The sequence below is a fragment of the Cryptotermes secundus genome, unplaced genomic scaffold (assembly GCF_002891405.2).
Source record: "Cryptotermes secundus unplaced genomic scaffold, Csec_1.0 scaffold718, whole genome shotgun sequence".
In the NCBI taxonomy this organism is placed as follows: domain Eukaryota; kingdom Metazoa; phylum Arthropoda; class Insecta; order Blattodea; family Kalotermitidae; genus Cryptotermes; species Cryptotermes secundus.
In genome coordinates, this window is record NW_019723911.1 from 550,819 (window position 1) to 563,228 (window position 12,410).

At 40.4% G+C, this 12,410-nt stretch overlaps 1 protein-coding gene across 1 annotated transcript; it reads left to right on the plus strand.

The window, feature by feature from the left end:
• Positions 1-1,831, plus strand: LOC111862127 (60S ribosomal protein L37a). Its single transcript, XM_023847280.1, has 3 exons — positions 1-68; positions 637-765; positions 1,645-1,831. The coding sequence occupies exons 1-3, from the start codon at positions 66-68 to the stop codon at positions 1,789-1,791; spliced, it is 279 nt and encodes a 92-aa protein (XP_023703048.1). The 5' UTR covers positions 1-65; the 3' UTR covers positions 1,792-1,831.
• The last annotated feature ends 10,579 nt before the right edge of the window (positions 1,832-12,410 follow it).

Consider the following 12,410-nt stretch of genomic DNA (forward strand, 5'->3'; position numbering starts at 1 on the left):
GGGGGGGCTTGGGATTTACAAACTTCCGTTTCCTGTGAAGAGAGTTTGGGTAGTGCGAGAAAATAATGGTGGGTGATTTGTTATATCCCTAATCCTTACCATCGTGAACTCTGAATTCGTCGGTATTTCGTATATTAATGATGATTCATTGTTAACTTTTTGTCGTGGTTGTTTGCGGATTTATTAGTTGTATTTTGTTACACATAACCAAAAACGAGTCGTCTTACTTAGGACGGTGCAGTGTAACAATACATTCTGTCGTGCAGTTTAAGTAAATTAGGATAATTTAGTTAAGTTTCACATAATTCTGTTTAACTGGATACTTATTAAGTTCCTGTGGGATGTCAGTGCATATGAATCTAATTTAGTTTACCATTTTTAAGTTGCACAGCATGTATGTAGAAGGGTGTCAGTCACGGTTGTCGGTATTTCTGTTATGTGTACTTACTCACACTTCACAGAAGATAGCCGCCTTTACAGTATTCATCAGTGTAATTTGGTGTGGAGATGTAAATGTTTAGGAAAGTAGTTCAGTTCGAGATGTGATTTATAATGTTCAATTTATGTTTGTGTCTAAATGTATGGCAGGATACATACTTATGCATGTGATTAATTTAAAATAACACTTATTTCCAGGCAAAGAGAACTAAGAAGGTTGGAATCACCGGTAAATATGGAACCCGGTATGGTGCCTCATTGCGAAAAATGGTTAAAAAGATGGAAATAACCCAGCATTCCAAGTACACGTGCACATTTTGTGGGAAGGTATATTGAAGAAAGTCATTAAAGAGTATGATAAAAGAATTAAAAGACTGCTTTCAAGCAAATTCCCATATTCTTGAGGTCATCAGATTTTTTTTCAATTGACCTAACCCTTCTGCCCGTACTATGGCCCTGGGGTTCACTCAACGTCTGACAGAAATGAGTGCCAGGAATTAAATAAATAATTTTTCTGTGGAGTAAAGCACAGCCGGCGCATAAGGCTGACAACCTTACTGCCATCTTTGAGCCGATTGTCTAGATAATGTAGGACCCTCAACGTCTCGCAACCCTGTGGGCCTTCATGGCCTATTACAGGGAAAGCTTTACTTTTTTTTACTTTTATGTATAACAGTAATTTAATTACTGCGTGAAATTTAATTAAATTTACATTTTTTGTTGAGTGACATACAGTAACAGTTTTTATACAGTGCAGACTGTAAGAATGTTGTTAGCTCTGTCATACACTAGTGCTATATAATGTAGCATATGAGTATGAAAAATATATGATGTAAATTTGTGCTTAATTAAACTCCATTCCATTAAGATGTATGGAGAAGTGAAGGCATATCTCCATTCATTTGTAACCTCAGCACTAGATATATATGAATAGTGAGCTTCATGCCCTGACCACCTTTTTCGGGGATACAGCCCTTGGTACCCATTGAATAGGAGGCTTGTGGGCCTCAAGAGCTGGTGTAGAGACAGTGGAGAAGAGAGAAAATCTGTTGCTGTTGGCTGTCAGCCTGTAGCCCATTGCTGTACTAATCAGGCTATCCCAGCTCCATTATACAGTAGCCAATCTACTTTGTTTGTAGTTTATTTAACTAACTGGCTCAGATTTATAGTGTCAGCAGTTAATTACAACTTGCTAATCTTTCATAGGATGCCATGAAACGTACCTGTGTTGGCATCTGGGCATGCAAGAGGTGTAAGCGTACCGTGGCTGGTGGTGCATGGGTGTACAGCACAACAGCAGCGGCGTCTGTGAGGTCAGCTGTACGGCGTCTTCGTGAAGTCAAGGAACAATAACCTTATTGTAAAATAATAAATAAAAAGTACCTATTTATTACTGTGTTTTTTCTTCTTTTCTGTACTTGTGAGAATTGCGTGTTTAATTTGCAGTGATCATGAGTATCATTGGAGGCTGCTGGTTTTATTATTATAATCTGAACCACATGCATGTGTGTGTAACATTTCATATAGAATGACTGATGGAGTGAGGTTGAAATAGTGGTCGTATGTCTTGCATAATTTCCTATTCATGTGGTCTTAGCAAGAAAAAGTATGAACATATAAAGTAGCTCCAAATTGTTTGTAAAATTGCGTGCATGATAACATGGACTGTGGACTTCAAATTAGTAGAGGTTTGAATCATAATATTTTCTAAAGGAACGTGCTGTGTACTTGACTTTCAAGCTTTGATACATGTGTCTGGCAAGATATGGAAGGTAGGAATGTTAACACATTGCGGACCGGTTGTTTAAATATTTAACATCACCCTGGGGACCGCTGTTTTTAAGCCTAGCATCCTAACTTGTGCACTCTTCACTTTAAAAATTAATATAAAATCTAATTAATTTTATGAACTAAAATTTTTGGAGAACACTTACCAGAGCTCCTAGAAGTGCTTGTGCGTGTGATATCTCTGGAAACATTCCCCTTTGTGAAGAGGCATCACGCAGAAGTTGCAGATGTATGCAATCTTCTTGTGGATTGCGCGCACACGGCACTGCCTAGAAGGGTACTTCTTGCAATGTTCACTCTTCACAATTCTCACGAGGGTATGTTTCCGCATATAGAGATAGATACAGATAGTATCTGTTAGTCTCCTGACGTAACAGGTCAAAGAAACTATCTCCAAAAAACAGTGATGCAACTTCAGACACATCTGTAGGGTCTGATGGCATCTGCTTCACCCCCAGATCACCAGTAAACCTACCCAAAGTGGGGGTTTTGTCCACTTTATCCCATGTGGCTGTCCTGGTACTCGCACTTTCACCGGACACAATATTTTGGGGGGGCCCTGTCACTGCCACTTTCACTGAGGCTGGCCTCACTATCAGAAGACGAAGCAGTTGGCAAATCTGATAGCTCATCGGAGAACAAATCTAATATTTCTTGTTCTCCGAAAGAACGCTTCGCCTGCAACTGCTTTCATCTCTGACCCATGTTGCACTGCTAACTTCCTGGTTCATACTTGGAAGCTTGGACTCGAACAAAGGCTTTTTTCTTTAGGGTGTGACAGGTCATGAGCGTGATCATGTTACTGGCTAAGCTAGCAAACATTCCCGAGGTCAACTACACAGTAGTTATGATGCAACGTGGCAACATAACGCGTCAGAAAAGCGCCAATTGGCCCACCCGGTCTGCAATGCTATAGGAACGTAGAGGGCCAATTGGCCCCTCCGGTCCTGAATGTGTTAATGTTATCTTTGGAATAGCTGTTAATGCACTTCTTAGGGAATGGGGTTGTATACTTCCTACTGGAAAGAAGAGGTTAGCACATAGTCATGAACACACGCAAACTGAGAGTTAAGAATGCTTTTTCTACTTTAAATTAATTCCACAGTTCTCATCATGTTAGTGGTATTTGTGCCCATCTGTCATTGTGCTAGTTACTGGATGTTGGTGTGAAACTGCAGCTTGGAAACACTGGGTGGGAGGTAATGTGGCTGTCAACACAGCAAGCTGACAAACAGCTGATTGGTTAACTTAAACTAACCTCTCATGATCCCCAATTATTCCATCCATATATGAAGTTAATGGATAAAATGAGTAGTCAGCCGTCTTGTAAATATGTACAATAATAGACTCTGCAGTGCTGAAGCAGTTTTTTCTTATTCCAGACAATTATTAAGTTTGTATTCTCACTTCTCGGCGTCTTGTGCAACTTCAGTATATTAATATTCAGACTTCAACATACAGCACTACATGTTTTAGCCCGACTAGCCATCATTAGGTGTATAAGATGTTGGATTAAAGGAACCTGCCGCTCTGCTTACATTTTGTTGTAAAATTCTTCTAAAATATTAGATTTTACTCTTATTACTTTATTTGTATGCATGTGTCTGCAGTATGTAGTTGGTTACATTAACCATGTAAAATACAGGACACAAATAAGGAACCATAACTGATACAGTGGACATTATAAGGACACATGGAAAAATAACTTGCAAATAAATGTCTCAAACATTGACACACATCAACCAATATTCAGAGGACTGCAGGAAATTAACACCAGTTAGCAGCACGCACCCTACATCCTATTTAAAAACAGAGCCAACCAATACATCGACGAAACATAAGTAACATCACAACTGCAGAGACAGAACAACATAAATATATGTAAATTATATATCTTGTAAATAACACACTAATATAACCTATTACATGTTACAGATACACCAGAAACATGTGTACAAATAAAGTAACAATGACATGATAATTTAAAAATAACCAAAAATAAATATTTTAGAAGCATTTTACATAGAAATGAAAAGCAGAGTAGCAGGTTACTTTAATCCAGCATCTTATACACCTGATGATGGCCCATTAGATTGAAACATGTAGTGTTGTAGAATGAGAAGAGATAAGAGATGTTGAAGTGTGAATATGGTAGCATGCGAACCTTTTGCTAAGTAATGACTCTGTAAACAGTGTCCACTACTAGGCAACAACTTCTGAATAAGCAAATATATGGCAGGTGTTGCTGAGTAACAACTTCACAAACATGTTCCCACAGCAGTGATTGAAGTACATCAAAGAGGAGTGGTGTTTTCTACATGGTCCATGCCTAGATGTTATAAGCAACACAATTTGTGGAGTTCAGTTCAGTTGAGTGAAGTGAAGAGTTGGTTGGTGAGTCAGGCAGAGAACTGAAGTTCAGTCCTTGTGAGCTGTTACTGTTAGAAGCCTATAGCTCAGGCATGGGGTTATTCCAGGAATCCAGAGTAAGCAGAACATCTGGCATTTTAAGTAACTGCAAGGCAATGACTGGTGAAGACAGTTGACTGGAAAGACTTTGTGTGTGATGTAGTGAACTGCAGAATTTGTGAATCAGTGATAGTGCTATAGTTACCTGTAGTTACAAGTTATGTGTATAAGTGTTTGATAAATCCAATAACCAATCCATACCCCATCAATAGTCACTCATACATGTGACAACATTAATATATATCGATCGAGTTGCACAAAGATGGCTAGGAGTGAGAAGACAAAGTTGGAATACACAGTGCTGTAGGATAATATTAGAATTATTAAGTTCACAACACACAAAACTAGAATGTTAGCCTTATATTCTTATCCTTGAAACTTGCGCTGTTTCTCAGTTCGCATTTGGCACTTGCTGAGCACATGGAACCATGATTCTCTCCACCAACTAAGTACAGTACTTTGCAACAATGAACCAAAAGGAGTACACCCAAGCAAACCATCAGATGCTGGCACCACCATGCAGGAAACATCTGAAATACATATTGTATTGTTGGTGAGATACCATGAGACAATATAGATGAAATGAAGGAAACAACAGTAGAAGAGCAAGATGCAAGTAATCATTGCAGTACATGTAGTTTTTTTTTTTTTTTTTTTTTTTNTTAAAACTCTGGCATGTTCCAGTTGCTCAGCATAAATTGAGGTGATCTTTTTTTATGGAAATATGAGTTTTTAAAATAATTCCAATACTTTTCTTTGAATAATTGTTAAATTATTTAAAAATATTGAGTAAACACAGTTGGATTTAAGGTTCTCTGAGCAGTGACTGAACAGTACAGTCTTCTGGGCTCAGCTTGCTGACTGCTTAGATTACTCTTCAAGCCTGAAGGCAGAAGTGATATGTTATTTTGAAATGTCAGGACCTTTCCAAACTACATGGTGTTACAACCAGAAGCCTACGATGCAACTTGGAGGAGGGAGCTAAAAGCTATTGGCACTGCGTTTGATCATTTGCTATATCAGCCAATTCTACACTTGAATAAGTCATAAGAGATGCTCAAAGTCGACCAGAGATGGTAAGTATGTCACCATAGTCACATGTTATGAACAAAAGTTTTGGGACCTGCTGCTTTAAGTAGTTCTTGAGTTTGGGAAATTGGAAGTAGTCCTCATGAACTGTGTTAGGATAATACAGTGATATGACACTTAGATGGAAGTCCTTTGCTCCTGATTTGCTGTGTACTGGCATATTGTCATGATGAGGAATTCACTGACTGACCCAACTGTTGGGTCTTTTTCTTCACAGTGCATTTCCCAGATGTCAGAGAACTTGCAGACAGAAAGTGTGCTTCCTGGACTTGCCTTCAAGCTCAATTTTGAATAAATTGAAAATTAAGAGAGGACAAGTTGCTGCTAAGAAGGGAACACACATCACAAGACACGGTTTACAAAGAATATGAGAAAAACGACCCCCATAGTGGAAGAACCACACACAAGTTTTAATTATGACACATAAGATGAATACTCTTAACAAGTTTTAGTGTGTGTAAATTCATTATAGTTGACAAATACACACTTTTTAAATAATTTTATAAAGGCAAGCAATGAAATAGATTAGCGTAATTAGGGCACCTGATGATGGCACTATGTTGCCGAAACATGTTGTGAAGTAACAGGTGAAATTGAGTGCACTACAAGACGGCAACTGTATACAAATCATGGATGAAAATCAGTGCAACAGGACGCTAAAATACGACATTACAGGAAGCCATAAAGTAAAAAAAACAGACTAGAAATAATAGCGTACATCACACCGATGAGTTCATAGTGACACAACCATCTCATAGGAGAACAAAATTGGAATGTAATAATGTCCATAGACCACCTCATACAATTACATCATATTTGCAACATAATATTACAACACAATATTTAAGTGTATTTTATAATTATAAACTTTTGCAATTTATTTTATAAGTTTAAAATTATTGTTATATTTTTATACTATTGTATGAACATCTCTATATACTAGTTAACATAAAGCTTTATTCTAGACCATTCATTCATTCATCAGTAATCTGTCAGATGACAGGTCCACAGTCTCTTCCAAAACAGTTCCTCCACTTAATGCAATCTCAAGCTTTCTCCTTCAAATAAAAATATCCTCTTCTGTCCCCAAGGTCATCCAGCTCTTCTTACGTCTTCTGGTCACTTCTATCCGCCCCTCCGGTTTGTTTAGTCTCTAGAGAAAACATCTCACATACATGATATCTCTGTTTTTGGAAAGAGACTATCCAGGAAAAGTGATAATGTGGTAGTTTTTCCATTTGCTTTCCACATCGCAGTACAACAGCCGTTCAAACCACTCTGGTCACGCCTGTTGCTATACGAACTTGAACCATCTTGAGCATCATTTGCTCTGCGCTTCAAGTCGCTGCTGATGACGCTGCTTCCAACATCAGTTTTTGGTTTTTGGTTTCTCTCTTCATCTGATGCCTACCCTTTGACCTATCCTTCAAGGGAGGCCCTGCCAGTGGCTATGCTACCGCTGGTATAGCTCTCAAGGTCCTTGGCATAGTCAAACCCTCTCACCACGATAAGGTAGCGACACCAATGAGGAGGTCTAGACAATAGCTATATATTTTTTTATTTTTTAATTAAAGACTGGGTAACCCTGATCTTAATTACAATTAAAACTAGTTGGATAACTAACGATTAACTACTGGATTAGAAAATAGCAATCATAGGAACAAGTGATGACTGGCCCGCAAGGGAGTTGCGGACATGATGTCGATCTCAGGGGTGCTCCACCGGCACCAAGCAACAGAGAATGGAATGGGTAGTACTTCCGGGTAGGCCCCGAATCCTTAGTTCAGGAGCATTCAATTCTGAGCAAGACATTTTGCAAGACGTCGTAACGATCTTTCCCCACAACGATGTATGTAGGAACAAATTGAGCGTACCCTATCATAATACGGAGCCAGGACAGCATAGCTCAGTCGGTATAGTGACGAGCTACCGACTGGATGGTTAGTGTTCGATTACGGACAGAGGCAAGATTCTTCACTTCTCCTCAGTGTTCAGACCTAATCTGGGGCCCACCCAGCATTCAATCCAATGGCTAGTGCGCAATCTTTCCCCCGGGGTAAAGCGGCCGGACCGTGGAGATGATCTCTCACTTACGTCTAGTGACAAGGTGAAGACTGTGGAGCTATATCCCACTCCGTCGTATGTCTTCATGACCTGGAAGTTTATTAATTAAGGATAGTGACAACTTCACCTTTACACTGTAGTAATTTTCTTTCGATACATTTTGGTCGCATTCCCGCGAGCGTTTCTGCTGATCTGGAGCGTGTACAGAGTTAAGAGAAACCACTTCCGCTCCTGAGAACACGAAAGGGGCGCGCGGGCACCTGGGCTTGTCTCTCTCATCATAATTGTAACATCCAGATAATTCCTAATTTAGGAAGTTAAGAAGTGAAGGCAAATCGTGATAATTCTGGTGTATTCGCGTTTTATTTAATTATCTCGAAAACCGCGTCACTTATACAAAACATGCACTGGGCGTAAAATGTTTCATTTCCCTCTACAGTTTCCACTCGAAACATTTCTATAGCTGGTATTACAGCGAATCTTCGCTTATCCGGATTAACTAGGGGTGGGGGTTGTCATCCGGATTACACAAGCAAAATATATCCCCCAAAGTCAAAAACAACTTAGAAAACAAATAAATGGAAAATGTAATAATACAGATTGTGCTGATAAAAATAAATAAATAAAATTTGTGTAGAGCTTTTATTTAAAAAGTAAAAAAAGACAAGAAACTGAAATTCAGGGTTTCCTTCAACCAGCTCAAGCCAATCTTGGATATTTACTTGCGCGGTTACAGTCTCTCCAGCTGCACTCAACACAATCTGAAAGCCCTATTGGTCCAAAATCCCACGTGTCTTTTGAAGCATGTACGCAACTGTAAACAAATTAGTAATCTTTCATATTTTGATGCGGATTATCCGGCATTCGGATTAACTGTAACCGAATTAGCGAGGGTTTACTGTACGCGAGATTTAAGTTCGATATGCCCTAGGAAAAAAGAGCATGTCCTCAAGTAGTGTCCTTTATTGTTTATGTGATTTTAATCAAAATTAAAATATGTCTACAGGTTTTATAAGTAGTACTAACTTCTGTGACGTAACGCCGTGTAATCTGGTTCTTCATTAATGACACTGCTTGTTTCTTTCCCGTTGCATGGCCTCACGTCCCAGAAGCTTGTAGCAACATTCCTAATGCCAAACTTAATCCTTGGTTTGTTTCATACACGCAGACGGACGAACAGTGATCCAAGTATATCGTCCTATAATATGAGAACGCGCAACAGAATGCACGGCTCCATGAATGAGCAATAATTTATTAGCATCTGCACGATTCGAGAGCTTATCCAACTTCCTATCTAGGCCTAATAAGTTAAAACAGCCTGTATGTGGACAGTAAACCAAATCTCCAGTCCAAAACCCCGTCAATAGTCACTCTAACACGTATAATATTGTTGCTTCGAGACCCTTTCCTATGCAGTGACTCTCTAACCAGCGGCAGTTGCTAGGTAATGCCCGCAACAGAAGAACAGTGTTTTCTATGCGGCCGTCACATACACTGTGTGTGACAGTGATCTGTAAAGTATAGTCACGAGTCGTGAGTGTATAAGTGGTCAGGAAATCCAGTCACTACACATAAATCGTGATAATATAACAAGAACCTAAAGGGCATCATTTCGTGTGAGATAAACAAAGCCAACTCCGTACAAGGTGTCGGTTTGAAGCGTTTTCTATACAGCACACAGTTCACCGTCAAGTTACGCACTAGGAAGTGTTTCGCTGTCAGAAACAGTCTTTCCACAAGACCGGAGCGAGGAAACATTACCGAAGGGACCTCCTGATAGCGACTCTTCATACAGCGCATAGTTGATCAAGAAGATGAGTCTCGGTTCGTCGAGAAACGAAGAAGTAACGAAAACTGACTGTGGGATAACGCACCTGCCCGATGAACTCCTGGAGTGTATCCTTTTGAAGCTCAGTTACGCTGAGATTCCAAAATTGCGTCAAGTGTGCCGACGGTTCCGAGACGCTGGAGACGGAATACTCGATAGGGAATTCCGCTGTCTTAAAACCCATGCTGAAAGTCAACTGGCCGCTCTTGTACAGGAAGAAAATGCACGTCTTGGGAACCATGTGCACAGTGAGACAGGCTCAACCGAGACAGAAATACTCTGGGTTGGACGTAAACTTGCCCCGCAGGTGGACGAAATGGACTCTCGCGAATTGCTCAACGTAATCTGCAACAAAATGCGCCTCTTAAGGGCTGTATGCTACCGACCCTTGTTTCTAAGCGAAGCGCCCCAGAACATTCGTTATTCCAGTTCCTATTTCAAAGGGGAAATAATCGACGAGGTCCGTTCTATTCTGCGACTCGTTAGATTGAGGCCGATCGGAAGAGAAAACATGAAAGTGGATCTCCGTAGATTCAATCATCTTGTGAATCACTGGATATACCTCTTCTATAAAAAAATGTATCCGACATCAATACAAGATATTTGCGCACAAAATATGTTAGAATGCCCATACTTCTTTGGCAGCAAGGTTATTGACCTCCTTGAATGCATTTCGGACTGCGAGAAAAACATTACTGTGAACATCGACGAAGGGGGTTGGTGTTATATAAAAGGCGAATACAAAACGCGTGGAGCGTTTCGGTTTTATGTGCGTAGTCGCGTTGCTACACTGAAACCATTGACGGTAAGAGAGCACATAATGCTTCAAAATATGTTGCTCGATTTCGCAAGATTCCAATATGATTACACTGGCATGATGACTAAAGGCGAAATGCATGGTATCGACCTAAGTGAACTTATTGATGTAATTTTCAATGTCGACGACTTTCGTGACTTAAACAGTACATTCTACGATAACTTAACATTCAAGGTAGATCTGAAATGCAGAAAGGAACTGGCTCCCGTGGAACTACTCCTCGAATTGCCTAAGGAGCACTCATACAATTATGACGGCAATGAAGACGAAAATGCATCTGGGACTCACAGTCCTGACTTGGAGCTGAAGTTACAGATGGAGATGGAAACTTCTTTGTGGCATCCTTTTGTACGTGAATACAAATTCCTAATACGTCAGTGGCACACAGCTTGTGGCCCCTGTGGGAGTGTGGGAACTTCCCACAGTCCAACAGACTACTCCTTCGGTCACACAAACAGGTAGCTCAACCTCCTTCGATCGGACAGACAGCTCCTTTCCTTTCAGTCAACCAGACAATTCTTACTCCCAGGGCATATCAAGCCAAGTCAAAGTCACATCGCGACCAACAAGTCAAAGTCAAAGTCATGTTGTGACTGACGGTCAGCCTTTCTTGGTGTCGAGTCCCGGTGGTTGTCCCTTTGGAGCATCGACATCCCATAGGTGTACTGGAAAAGGACGTTGTGGTCATGCCTTTGTGTAAAGATGGGGTGTGTATGTTTTCTCAACGTAACAAATATAAGCTGATATAACCTGGTAATACATTGATTTACTGTATTCTTTCTGTAGCCCTCATTTGTTAACATTTCAGCATGAATGTAAGGAATTAAATAAAACTCATATGCACGTTGCTTATACTGGAGGGTCAGGTCCCCTTATTTATATCCCACATGAACAGGGTAGCCCAGTTATACCTCCAGGCACTGGGTCCACTTTCCATCGCCTCCTACAGCTGGCAAGGCTATGGTGGAGGTATTTTAACCTGCCTTCACACAAGGAGGCTGACTCTAATTCCTGAAAGTCAGTTATTGTTCTGTTTATATAACTTCAGGGCAGACCGCAGAGAAAACATTGCCTCCAATAGCTGGACGCATCATTCTCTAAGTAGTCCTTGTCATATAAAAAGAAATAAGCGATTAGTTCTTCCCAGAACTTTATGTCTGAATTCCATTCTTATATCTTCACTTCACTTTTGAAGCTTGGATATCAGATTTTAGATACCACACTTTAGTACCATAATTACCATCGAGGGGCTATGCTAGAAGCCGGCAGATCGCGGGTTCAAGTCCTGATGAGGTCATTGGATTTTCTTCAGTTGACCTAATCCTTCCAGCCGCACTAGGCCCTGGGGTTTACTCAGCCTCTAACAGAAATTAGTACCAGGAATTAATTAAATAATTTTCCGGGGAGTAAAGCGCGGCCAGCGCGTAAGGCTGACAACCTTACTGTCATCTTTGAGCCGATTGTCTAGATAATGTGGGACCCTCAACGTCTAACAACTCTATGGGCCTTCACGGCCTGGTACGCCGTCTCAACGACCACCATATCACACTCACTTGAGATGATGTGAGCAACTAATCGAACGTAAGTTTCCTCAGTGTGCGCCTGCTAATCTGGAAACCAGTTGCCTTCTTGAAATCGGCGATTATTCTCGGAAGTCGCGGTTGCCAGTTTCCTTGGCGTGCTCCAGACCTAAAGGTAGAAAGACTGCATCGAAACTATAGCACTTGTCATACCTAACTGTTCATGGGACAAAATGTGAAATGCAATTATCCCTCTTGTTTATCAAATCAAATTCTTAGCTGAATAATAACTGATTCATGGCTGAACCCTTCCACTTTCCCCCTTCGTGGTACCACATCCTTACTAATCCCTGGTACTGTTGGTGCTTATTTAGTTTCCCTCATCAGTGGTATAATT